The following is a 12,481-nucleotide window of genomic DNA, read 5'->3' on the forward strand; positions in this document are numbered from 1 at the left end:
GCCCTGTTTCTTTTGTCTCCGGATAAGCAATAGGGATGAGGAAGGAAAATAACAGCCAACATCCTGATAAGGATCAGATTTTGTACAGGGAGCCAACACTTGCTGACCCCGAACTAAAGTATACTCCATGTTGGGAGTGAAAGAGGCAGTCATGCTTGGCATGTTTTTCAGGGCCTGGGTGGCACCAACTCCTTGGACGAAGATGGTGAGGCTGGGAAAGGAGGTCTGCGGACACAGAGATGGCGGAGGAGGGAGAGCTCATCTCGAGGCTGCTGCCTCCAGGTGTTCAGGCAGACCCTGGGGACTGACAGGGTCGGGGAGCACAGGAGAGGGCTTGGCTGAGAACCAGAAGGGGCCTGGCCCAGTTCCGGACCCCCGACACGGCATCGAGAGAGAAGGGCCCAGCGATTAGAGGGCGGGGGTAGATCTGGGAGGCTTGCCCTTCTCCAGAGGGGCACAGCCAGCGGGGTGGAGCCGGGGGCACTGAAAAGGAGGCCTCTCAGAAAGTTTCTGGTTTGGGCTCACCAAACTGCTCTGTGCACACTCAGAGGCTCTTTCTCTGTTGGCTATTAGCTTGCTGGCTGTACATTGCAAATAATGTGCTTTTTTTGCCAAACAACTGTTGATTGAAAAAAAGGAGAAGACCCAGCTCCTGACACTAGCTAAGTTCAAAGACAAAGGAACTACACAAGAGATTTCAGGAAGTGAGGCTGGTTCCCCTAATTACCAGTAGATTTGAGGACAGGTACCCCAACTCACTGCCTTAAATGTTTGTCCTTTCTATCCTGTCACAGCTTATTCCTGACCTTTATACATTTGTATTGCACACCCTCAATTCATATATTAATTCCTTCCCTCCAACTCCCTCCTTCAAGCAAACTGAAAGGTAGGAAAAATAGGACACCCAAGAAGAAAAGGTCCATGGTACCAGTGACACATACCTGATTTATTTTTTTCTGCTTCTGTGTACAAAAAACTAGAATGAGAATAAACAGCTAATTTGGAACAACTTAAACACAGTTATTTCATTATACATAAATATTAAAAAATATTACCTATAGCTGTTCACAGTTCTATTACAAAATAATCTTGTTTCTAACAGGATCACGGACAGTACCAACACTAGAAAGTTTATAACCAAACTTTGTCCATAGACGTGGACGGGGGGTGTGGGGAGAGGAAAAGACTGAAGCAATGCTTCCTCATAAGTCATTTAGGTTTGTAATCAGTGCTGAAGTCCAGAGGGAAAGACACAAATATCACCTCTACTGTCAAATCAGATACACTGAGCTGTGCCACTTTTTTCTCTTCTGTTGATTGACTGCTGTCCATTTACTGTCACTATCAAGATGTTGGAGCTCACGCTTTATTTTCAGGGTAGAATAATGTTCACCTTAGTACTTCCATCAAAAACATCAACCTCATGTCAATTCCTCCCAGTCTCTCTTTAACAACTCTCTAACCACACTTACTCCTGTTATTTTGCTTCTTCTGTCATCCAGTGATGTGGACTGAGGATGGGCAAAAAGATAATGTATGTTATAGGCAAACAAAGAAACCCAAGGGTGCTATTTTGTGGGACTGCAGGTTGTCCCATGTCAAGGTCTGTCCTTGAATTGAAAATTACTGCCTACTATCTCCAAGGTTGTTTTGGGAAACACCTAACCAATTCATTCACTTGTTGGGAAAACATATAAATGTCTGAAGAAGATCCTATGACATCTATGTGAGTTTGGTATGGGATTACCAGAACTCTTGGGTAGGAAGGACGGACTATCTCACATGCTCGCTCAAGATTTTGTATCCCAGTTTGGGTGAAGCCTTCCTGAACCAACCTTTCTTTGCGCAAAAAGCCATGCAGATTTGCAGACCAAGTCTCAATGAAATGTTTGGCATCTTCTAACTTCTTGGAACCTGGCTTGTTGTCCTCTCTGAAACAGATGGTGGTAAGCTCACCATCTACATTTTCCAAAACCATGACACCACACCTTTCTAGATGTGTTTTATATAATGGGTCTACAAATGTTTTGAAGTAGTAATATACATCAGTATCCAAGGTCACTTGTACAGCCTCCTTGCTTGTACTTTGAGCAAGATTATCTCTTGGTGCCAAGGGCAACTCACTGCTCATTGGCCTCTCCGTCGAACTGTGAGCTGTTGACCCTTCTCCTCCCTTAACTTGCTGTTCTGGAAGGGTAGGTTTCATTTTTAATAAAAGCCTATCTTTGAGAAGAGAGATGGCTGAAAATGGACCCTGCACACGTATTTTCCCACTGGGGTGCAATGGCCCAAAGCTCAAACACGGGAGGTTCTTCTTAAGGTCTTGCACCAGATCTTCCAAGTTGTGTTGCTCACCAAAAATGGACAAACTGAGGATGCATGTCACACAGGTAAAAATCTAAAGATACAAAACAAATATGAGTTCATAACTGAAATACAGTTCTGCACTTTCATGTTTCAGGCATATTCACGCCTTCTGACACTTGTCAATCTCATCTCACCACTCCCTCAGTGGATGACGTACTGTGAGTGTGAGTTCTGTTGCAGAGAGAGTTCAACCAATTTGGCCCTCTTTCAACCAAAGGGCCAAATTCAGCCTCAGGGAAGCTTTTGGGGTAACCTTCAGTGCTGGGCAAGGCCAAAGGCACAGCCAAAATACTGAAAGTACCAGCATATTTTAGTCTAAAACTCTGGTATCCAGGAACTAAGCCTTAAGAGAGTCATTCCAGCTTGTTTTTGTTGTTGTTATGTGCTATCAGGTTGTTGCCAACTTACAGCAATCCTTCAACCTTTCATAATAGGACAACTGCAAAACAGCCAGGAGACTACCGAACAATCGGCAAACGGCAAAAAAGTATGGCCAACTGGGGAGTCCCAGAGAGCTCGGATGAAACACCAGGTGGACTTGAGGGCCTGAGTTTTAACAGCCCTGCTCTGTGAGAAGACTAATTCTGACATCACTGCCTCAATTCTCAGCATGACTAACTACAGAGCCAATACCAAAGCCTTGCTCAGGCAGGCAGCCTGTTCACATTAAGGCGTGCAACACAAGCCTTGGCCCAGACGGCTCTGCCTGCTCAGGTCACTCGTTGAACACATTTTAAAACAAGCAGAAGACCGCAGCCACTGGTGCCCAGTACCCGTACCCACAGCCCATTTCTAAACTTCACATGAGCAGGCTGAAGGCCTGTGTACGGCTTGCCTGCTGGAACAATGCTAGATCTCCTTCTGCTCTGCATATATTCCTGCTATTCCAAAGCCAGGGGAAGCTGCCTATAGAGAGGATTTTCCTTCAAGCTATTAATGGAACTTGACAAAATCAAAATAAAGGATGTCATGTTCGAATTCTCCCCCTCCACACACTGCCACTACCTTGACGCTCTGCTACTGAAACAAAGGAAGGTACCTCCTTTTCCTCAGACATCAGTTATGTCCAAAATTAGAAATGGGTTCTAAAAGGAAATTGAGCTTTAAAAAGACTTTGCAGAAAACAGGCGGTGTCCAGTGTTAGCTCTGCTTAGCTAACCATTAAAGCATGGGGCTAGTTAGTCATGGCTAATTTAAACTCAATTTACTTCAGCAAGTTCACTCCAAGTAGAACGAATGCCAGATGCTGCCCAGTGGCGGCTAATCTTGACAGGTGGCATGCCTGTCTACCCCGGTCACTGAGGAATGCGAGCAGGAAAGTGCTTTTTCCATCCATCCTCCTTGCAGGGCTTTCACCAGCAGCTGGCTGGGCACTGCGTGAACCAAGTGCTGGAGCAGATAGGTCTGAACTAGCATGGCTCTTCTTACTTTATTAATTCTGAGAAAAAACTTAGCAGAATGCTTTCCCCTTATACCAAAGCACATCAGGCTGCCTTAACTGGTCAGAAAGCAGTTCTCTCTCCATATAAGAACTGGTTCATACATGCATTCACCTGACTGTCACACCTGACAACTCACAGCTGAATGTGTGAAGCTGCTCTACCGGGGGAAAAAAGATTGCATTTGGGCTGCTAGTTACCCAAAATGTCTATGTGCAGCATCCCATTTGTAGTTGTGTACTCACACATGTGAATCGCCAAGTTTATTGCAACCAAGCAGAGATATTCGTGCTTGCATGATCCAGCTGCAGGCAAATCCTGGGACATTTACGGCTGCTGCTGTAGGGCAGTGCAACTCAGTTTCTGGGATAACCCGTGGTAATTTTGACCAACGGTTACTGGACTTTGGTCTCTCTTATTCCACACTGTGCACTCCTTATTCAGGTCATATGAGCTGTTCTCTTCTGTATGAGCTGTTTCAGCTATGGAAAGTTTTGCCTCAAATGGACTAGATGATTTTCAGCCTCCCATTCCTGTCTACTTATTTTATATGACAGGCTAAAACTAAGAGAAACAGAGGCTAACAAGTTGACCTTGACTGGAACACTACAAAGAACAAGCGTACTGACCTGCAGACAAAAAAGCAACTTAGTTGAACATGTCGCTTAATGTCTAGAGGTTCACATGGAGGCCAATGTAGAATAATTCTCAAAGAAAGCAAGAAGTAGTGACTACTTACACTTTCACCATACAAGGACACTTTCAAGGGATAATCCCTGCGAAACCTCTTGTCCTCTAGCTTGTGATCACTTTTTGTGAGAACTTTCTCTGCAACTGAAAAGATTCAGATTATCTTTGTCTTTTTGTGGGGGTGGGGGAGGAGAGGGGGAGAGAAAGAGAGAGAATGTTTTCCGCATAAGCTAATGACTAGAAAACCCACCCATGGGAGCTATTCTCCCTCCCACACCTTCTTGATGGTTTTCCTTTGGGATTCCTCCCACTGTTCAATTTAGTCTCCTGATATTTTATGCATTGCACAAAATCATTCAGAGGAGCGAGACAGCCGCCTGTGTCTTTACAGGATTATCTGGCAGCACTGTTACTCCCCCAAGGCTTGGCTACAAAATGTTCATCTGCCGGGCAGCTTATATGCTTTATTCTTGTGCAAGTATTTTAAACACCCACACAAAAACTCTCTTTGAAGCCTGTTTACATTAACAGATCAGATGAATGGCAAAAAAGTACAAACAGCAACTTCAAACTAGAGCATACTGCATGCATCAAGGAAACTAGAATGCAAGAGTTTATGTATTCTGCCTTATGGTTAACAATCTAAGATCCGATTTCCTTCCTTTGCTATTACCTTGTTTATCTTCAAATGTTACATAGGCCACACCTTTCGTTGATGTAGGATAATCCACGTCTTCCACATCTCCACCATTATTCTTTGTCTTCTGAAAATGAATTTTTAGTATGTCAACCATTGTGCCATGGTCAAGGCTACCTGGAACTCCACAGACCACGACTGTTCTTTCCGGCCTGGTCTTTCCGGCCTGGTCTTTCGTGGCAGCTTGTGCTGTAGCCTGTAGAGGAACACAAGGGATGTTCAAAGTGAGAGTTAAGCCAGCTGGCCATGGCCTCTCTCTCCTTCCTATTCTCAACAGGTATCTGGATATCCAGCCTGCACCACCATATGTACACTTTCTGCAATCACTTTGGACTTTTTCTGAAAAAGAAGTGGATCCTTGTGTCACCACTGAAATGAAGGAGAATTGCACTGAGCAGTTGATCCAACGTTATTTTGACAGACATGAACAGAACAGAACCTCTCATCTGAAAATGTATGGAAAGGAATGCAAACTATTTTCCAGAAGGCTAAGATATAAAATATAAAGCTCCAACAGCCAGCAAGTTCCTGATGACCTACTATATTACACAGAGAAAAACAGATCTATATATCAATAGATATTGTACTAAAAGAATCTCAAAAACTAGAAAGGATATCATGATTTCTTTCATTTTAATTTAAATTGTATTTATTTAGAGCTTTTCAACATAAGGCTAGTAATTAGATGTACCTACTTTGTTTCATCACAGAACTGAGACCTGACCATTGCACAAGCAGTGTTTTGTGCTTTTTTGCTACATAACCTCTAGGTGGCACTGTGATCTAGCACAATAGCACAAATAGACGAGATTATAATGGTTTCTTTTGCATTCATATGCAAATACTGTATTATTTCTGGCCCTAAGAAAACTCACAGAAAGTGCTAGTTAGAAACATAGCTAAACATGAAGATCACTATATTGTCTTAAAAAAAAACCCATTAAAAACATGTGGAGGAGTGCATGATACAAGCCTTGCACAGCAATGTCCTTAAGAATACTTCCATCCTCTCCTTCCTTCTTGGAGCACCAGACAGTATACAGGAACCTCACCATGTTATGTTCACATCAACCATGTGAGGTAGGTTACGCATGTGGTAACTGGCCCATAATCACCCAAAGGACTTCATGTTTGTTTGTGGGCTTCACCAGTCCTAGTACAACACTGATTGTTGCAGTACAATAGCTGTGATAAAATTTATCCACATATTCATACTAAATAAATATTTGGTTCCCGTGTTCTAAGGTGATTTTGTGCTGCTTGCAAAATTGTGATGCTAATCCTCTTTTCTTCTCCTTTCCTTTCCTTCTCTTTTCTTTTCTAGCAGTTTATCAGTCTTTAAGTGGGGAAGGCAAAGAATTGCTAAGGAAACTGTTTATAGTCCTTAGGTTTGTATTAACTGAAATATAAATTCAATCAAGCAGCTGCTCCTGTTGCTGACACAGTACAGCTTTTAAAAATTAAATAAAAAAGGATAATCAGCCAAGTATGAAACAGCTACTTTCAAAAATGTCAAAAATTTCAGACACTTGCTATCAATTTCTGCTTTCCAAGTTATAGGTCTCACAATGTTCTGAACCACAAAGTTGTGCTGTAGTTGTGCAGAGCACATACTTCTCTGAACTGCCTTTCTGGCAGATTCCTATTTGAGTGTGGGGGGATTATTTGTCTCATCAGCTGCAGTGCAGTAACTCAGTTCATGGTATTTTTCTACAGCCTTGAACACAATGGCCTCTCACGCTCCAAGTGCAACATACACCAGCAAATCCTGGACTACTTATTTTGAACACTTGTTGCGCAAATGCGCAAGTGAGCCTCCACTCAAAGGGAGGATGGCAGCTCCATAGCCCAGGCATTGTTACTGAAAGGCCGTGACCCACACCACTACCAGCTGCACTTCTGACAACGGCAGCACACAAAGCCAGCCTGGGCATGTGCAGAGACTGCAATCGCCACCCCACGCACACTCCCCATCAGAGTGGCTCACGCCACCAGCTTGCATGGAAATGATTTTGACAAGCACGTTTTTCTAACCCAGTGCCCTCCAGGTGTGTTGGACTACAACTCCCATAATCCCTAGATCATGGGAGTTGTAATCCACCACATCTGGAGGGGATCAGGTTGGAAATGGCTGGTATAAAGAGTTATGTATGTAATTTGGCTTGTCACTGCAGAGGTGCTGATGAGAAGAAACTTTCAAGAACTACTCACTATGTATGTATGGGTGTGGAAGCTGGACAGTAAAGAAAGCAGGCAGGACAAACATAATTAGCCCTCTGCATTTTTGATATTTCAGCCATGACCCTGATCCTTTTATAGTCTCCAGTCATTTAGTAAGCCAAGAATCATCTGGCAATATAGGGGCTCTGCGCACAGGAAATGGAAGTAGTTAGTTTAGCACATAGCTGAAGACTACAGATCACCACCACAGAACTGAGACCTGATCATTGCACAAGCAGTGTTTTGTGCTTTTTTGCTACATAACCTCTAGGTGGCACTGTGATCTAGCACAATAGCACAAATAGATAAGCGATTATAATGGTTTCTTTTGCATTCATATGCAAATACTGTATTATTTCTGGCCCTAAGAAAACTCACAGAAAGTGCTAGTTAGAAACATAGCTAAACATGAAGATCACTATATTGTCTTAAAAAAAACCCCATTAAATACATGTGGAGGAGTGCATGATACAAGCCTTGCACAGCAATGTCCTTAAGAATACTTCCATCCTCTCCTTCCTTCTTGGAGCACCAGACAGTATACAGGAACCTCACCATGTTATGTTCACATCAACCATGTGAGGTAGGTTACGCATGTGGTAACTGGCCCATAATCATCCAAAGGACTTCATGTTTGTTTGTGGGCTTCACCAGTCCTAGTACAACACTGATTGTTGCAGTACAATAGCTGTGATAAAATTTATCCACTTATTCATACTAAATAAATATTTGGTTCCCATGTTCTAAGGTGATTTTGTGCTGCTTGCAAAATTGTGATGCTAATCCTCTTTTCTTCTCCTTTCCTTTCCTTCTCTTTTCTTTTCTAGCAGTTTATCAGTCTTTAAGTGGGGAAGGCAAAGAATTGCTAAGGAAACTGTTAATAGTCCTTAGGTTTGTATTAACTGAAATATAAATTCAATCAAGCAGCTGCTCCTGTTGCTGACACAGTACAGCTTTTAAAAATTAAATAAAAAAGGATATAACCATAGCCTTGACTATACGCACTTTTGTTGGCAGGGTGATGTCTCTGCTTTTTAGCATGTTGTCTAGATTTGCCATAGCTTTCCTCTCCAGGACCAAGTGTCTTTCAATTTCTTGGCTGCAGTCCCCATCTGCGGTGATCTTGGAGCCCAGGAAAATAAAATCTGTCACTACCTCCATTTCTTCCCCATCTATTTGCCAGGAAGTGAGAGGACCGGATGCCATGATTTAGTTTTCTTAATGTTGAGTTTCAAGTCAACTTTTGCACTCTCCTTCTTCACCCGCATCAAGAGGCTCTTTAGTTTCTCTTCACTTTCTGCCATGAGAGTGGTATCATCTTCATATCTGAGGTTGTTGATATTTCTCCCAGCAATCTTAATTCCAGCTGGTGATTCATCTAGGCCCGCCTTTCTCATGATGTGCTCTGCATATAAGTTAAACAGGCAGGGCAACAGTATACAGCCTTGCCAAACTCCTTTCTCAATTTCGAACCAATCAGTGGTTCCATGCCCAGTTCTCACTGTTGCTGCTTGACCCATATATAGGTTTCTCAAGAGACAAATAAGATGGTCAGGTACTCCCATCTCTTTAAGAACTTGCCACAATTTGTTGTGATCCACACAATCAAAGGCTTTGGCATAGTCAATGAAGCAGAAGTAGATGTTTTTCTAGAACTCCCTAGCTTTCTCCATGATCCAGCGTATATTGGCAATTTGATCTCTAGTTCCTCTCCCTCTTCAAAATCCTGTCTGTACTTCTGGTAGTTCTCGGTCCACATACTGCTGGAGCCTAGCTTGTAGGATTTTGAGCATAACTTTGCTAGCGTGTGAAATGAGTGCAATGGTGCGGTAGTTTGAACATTCTTTGGCATTGCCCTTCTTTGGGATTGGAATGTAAACTGACCTTTTCCAATCCTGTGGCCACTGCTAAGTTTTCCAAATTTGCTGGCATATTGAGTGTAGCACTTTTACTGCATCGTCTTTTAAGATTTTGAATAGCTCAGCTGGAATACTGTCACCTCCACTAGCTTTGTTGTTGCTCAGACTTCCTAAGGCCCATTTGACTTCACATTCCAGGATATCTGGCTCAAGGTCAGTGACCACCCCATCGTGGTTATCAGTGATGTTAAGCTCTTTCTTGTATAGTTCCTCTGTGTAATCTTGCCATCTCTTCTTCATCTCTTCTGCCTTTGTTAGGTACCTGCCATTTTGATCCTTTATCATGCCCATCTTTGCATGAAACGTTCCCTTCATATCTCCAATTTTCTTGAAGAGATCTCTGGTCCTCCCTATTCTATTGTTTTCTTCTATTTCTTTGCACTGAAGGCATTCTTATCTCTTCTAGATATTCTCTGGAATTCTGCATTCAATTGGGTGTATCTTTCCTTTTCTCCCTTGCCTTTCGCTTCCCTTCTTTCCTCAGCTATTTGTAAAGCTTCCTCAGACAGCCATTTTGCTTTCTTGCATTTCTTTTTCTTTGGGATGGTTTTAGTTGCTACCTCTTGTACAATGTTGCGAACCTCCATCCATAGTTCTTCAGGCACTCTGCCTATCAGATCTAATTCCTTAAATCTATTTGTCACCTCTACTGTATATTCATCAGGGATATGATTTAGGTCATACCTGAGTGGCCTAGTGCTTTTCCCTACTTTCTTCAATTTAAGCCTAAATTTTGCAACCAGAAGCTCATGATCTGAGCCACAGTCAGCTCCTGCTCTAGTTTTTACTGACTGTATAGAGCTTCTCCATCTTTGGCTGCAGAGCACATAGTCAATCTGATTTCTGTGTTGACCGTCTGGTGATGTCCATGTGTAGAGCTGTCTCTTGGGTTGTTCGAAAAGAGTGTTTGCTATGACCATTGTATTCTCTTGACAAAATTCTACCAGCCTGTGCCCTGCTTCATTTTGTACTCCAAGGCCAAACTTACCTGTTATTCTGGTTATCTTTTGGCTTCCTACTTTAGCATTCCAATCCCCCATGATGATAAGTACATCATTTTTGGGTGTTAATTCTAGAAGGTGTTGTAGGCCTTCATAGAACCGGTCAACTTCAGTCTCTTCAGCACCAGTGGCTGGGGCATAGACTTGGACTACTGTGATGTTGAATGGTTTGCCTTGGATTCGAACTGAGATCATTATGTCATTTTGGAGATTGTATCCCAGTACTGCTTTTCCTACTCTTTTATTGACTATGAAGGCTACTCCATGTCTTCTGAGGGATTCTTGCCCGCAGTAGTATACCTGATGGTCATCTGAATTAAATTCACCCATTCCTGTCCATTTTAGTTCACTGATTCCTAAGATGTCGATGTTCAGTCTTGTCATCTCTTGTTTGACCACATCCAGCTTGCCTTGATTCATGGATCTTACATCCCAGGTTCCTATGGAGTATAGATCTTTGCAGCATCGGATTCTCCTTTCACCACCAGATACATCTGCGACTGAGTGTCCTTTCGGCTTTGACCCAGTCGCTTCATTCTTTCTGGCAGTGCTAGTCCTAGCCCTCCGCTCTTCCCCAGTAGCATATTGGACACCTTCCAACCTGAGGGGCTCATCTTCCAGGGTCCTATCTTTTTGCCTTTTGGTACTATCCATGGGGTTTTCATGGCAAAAAATACTGGAGTGCGTTGCCATTTCCTTCTCCTGTAGGCTGCCCCTTAATTCCAAACACTTTCTACCCAGGTTTTTAAAAGAAGCAATCCACTTTATTTCAAATGTGTTCTAGAATCAAACCAGAATCACCTGGAATCCTTTGCAAGGTGCCGGTTCTTGCAAGATGCCAGTTCCCTGGTATTATTGTACTGGTCTCCTGGCCAACCTGGTATAGATAGTTTAACATCTTAATGTATTGGTTCAGGAAAGGAACAACAGTAGGCTTTGATTTACACCAGCACAAATAGAACAGAAGGTGCTAGGCTAACAACTCCCAGTGCTTTAAATGGAATTTTAGAAGCCACAATGCCGTCTTTACTTTCTAAGGCAGATTAGCTGGCTCTGGTCCAGATCCCCCAAGCTAGTGACCTGATCCGAACCCTAGGTTTAAGCACGTATTTATTTTCTTTCCCAGCAGAGGAAGATCATTCAGAGAATTGGTCTATCCGTGGGGAAGCTAAAGTTTCCTCCGAGAAAGAGAGCTCCCGCCTGAGCTAGTCTGGTCGTTAGGATGAGCTCCAAATCTACCACGATCGCTTCACAATTTGCCAGGGCTACCGATGAAGAAGGGGGCACAAGAAAATATTGGGAGGGGAGCGAGAACCGCGACTTCGCTAGCCCAGATAAAACTTCCTTTGAATTCTCTCTTAAGCCAGAGATCGATTTGCCTCGGATAGAGCAACAGAACATGTAAAATGTGTTCCATGCACCGTTGCCGTCAATGAAATCACAAATACACAACAGGGACCACTTACCATAACGAAACTTCGCCTAGGAAACGCGACCACTGACTCGAAATTTCTTTTCTGCTTTTGCGTCTTTCTCCGGAAAGACTAAAAAGAGGATATGCCCAGTGCATGCTGGGAAGTGTAGTTCACTCCTGTCTACACCATGGCTGAGACGCGTTAGCAAAGAGGCGGCCAACTACAAGCCCCAAGTAGCCGCTTCCTCTGCACGGAACAGGAGCCCTTCCCACGAAGAGGAAGAGGCGGGAAAGGGAATTTTCTTAAATTCTTAAAGCATACTTTATGGTTTTGGGAATAACGAAGTTCTAAGATGAAGGACTACGGTGCAACCCAGTTCACTTTCAAATAAAAAAGAAATGTTGCTACTCCCAGCTTCGCAAGGTAGCCATAATGGCTGGAGAATGTGGGGCGTTGTAGAACGTTGTTTCGGTCTTGTATATTTAGACAGGAAACTGCAGTTCATACTAGACGGGGCTCTCCCTGAACACTGTTTAGCAGCTGCCCCTTGTGCAAAATGTGATACCTAAGTAATAACCAGGACCAGATGGGCCAAGTTATAAGACCAATCTTGGCCCGCTTCTTTTGACTGTAGATGATTATTGGATTTCTATACCGCCGGTAGCTCTCTGGGCGGTTCACAACAAAGGTATGCTACAGACTTGTTCTGGGTGCTGGTTTTAAACTATGGGGC

At 43.2% G+C, this 12,481-nt stretch overlaps 1 protein-coding gene across 1 annotated transcript; it reads right to left on the reverse strand.

Annotated features, from left to right (window-relative positions):
* Positions 1–918: 918 nt before the first annotated feature.
* Positions 919–11,184, reverse strand: RBM43 (RNA binding motif protein 43). The gene is made up of 4 exons (XM_044438435.1): positions 11,135–11,184; positions 5,170–5,389; positions 4,546–4,640; positions 919–2,398 (listed from the first exon to the last, which is right to left on the reverse strand). The coding sequence occupies exons 2-4, from the start codon at positions 5,288–5,290 to the stop codon at positions 1,634–1,636; spliced, it is 981 nt and encodes a 326-aa protein (XP_044294370.1). The 5' UTR covers positions 5,291–5,389; positions 11,135–11,184; the 3' UTR covers positions 919–1,633.
* Between the last annotated feature and the right edge of the window lie 1,297 nt (positions 11,185–12,481).

Source organism: Varanus komodoensis, unplaced genomic scaffold, assembly GCF_004798865.1.
Source record: "Varanus komodoensis strain SLA01 unplaced genomic scaffold, ASM479886v1 scaffold32, whole genome shotgun sequence".
Taxonomy (NCBI): domain Eukaryota; kingdom Metazoa; phylum Chordata; class Lepidosauria; order Squamata; family Varanidae; genus Varanus; species Varanus komodoensis.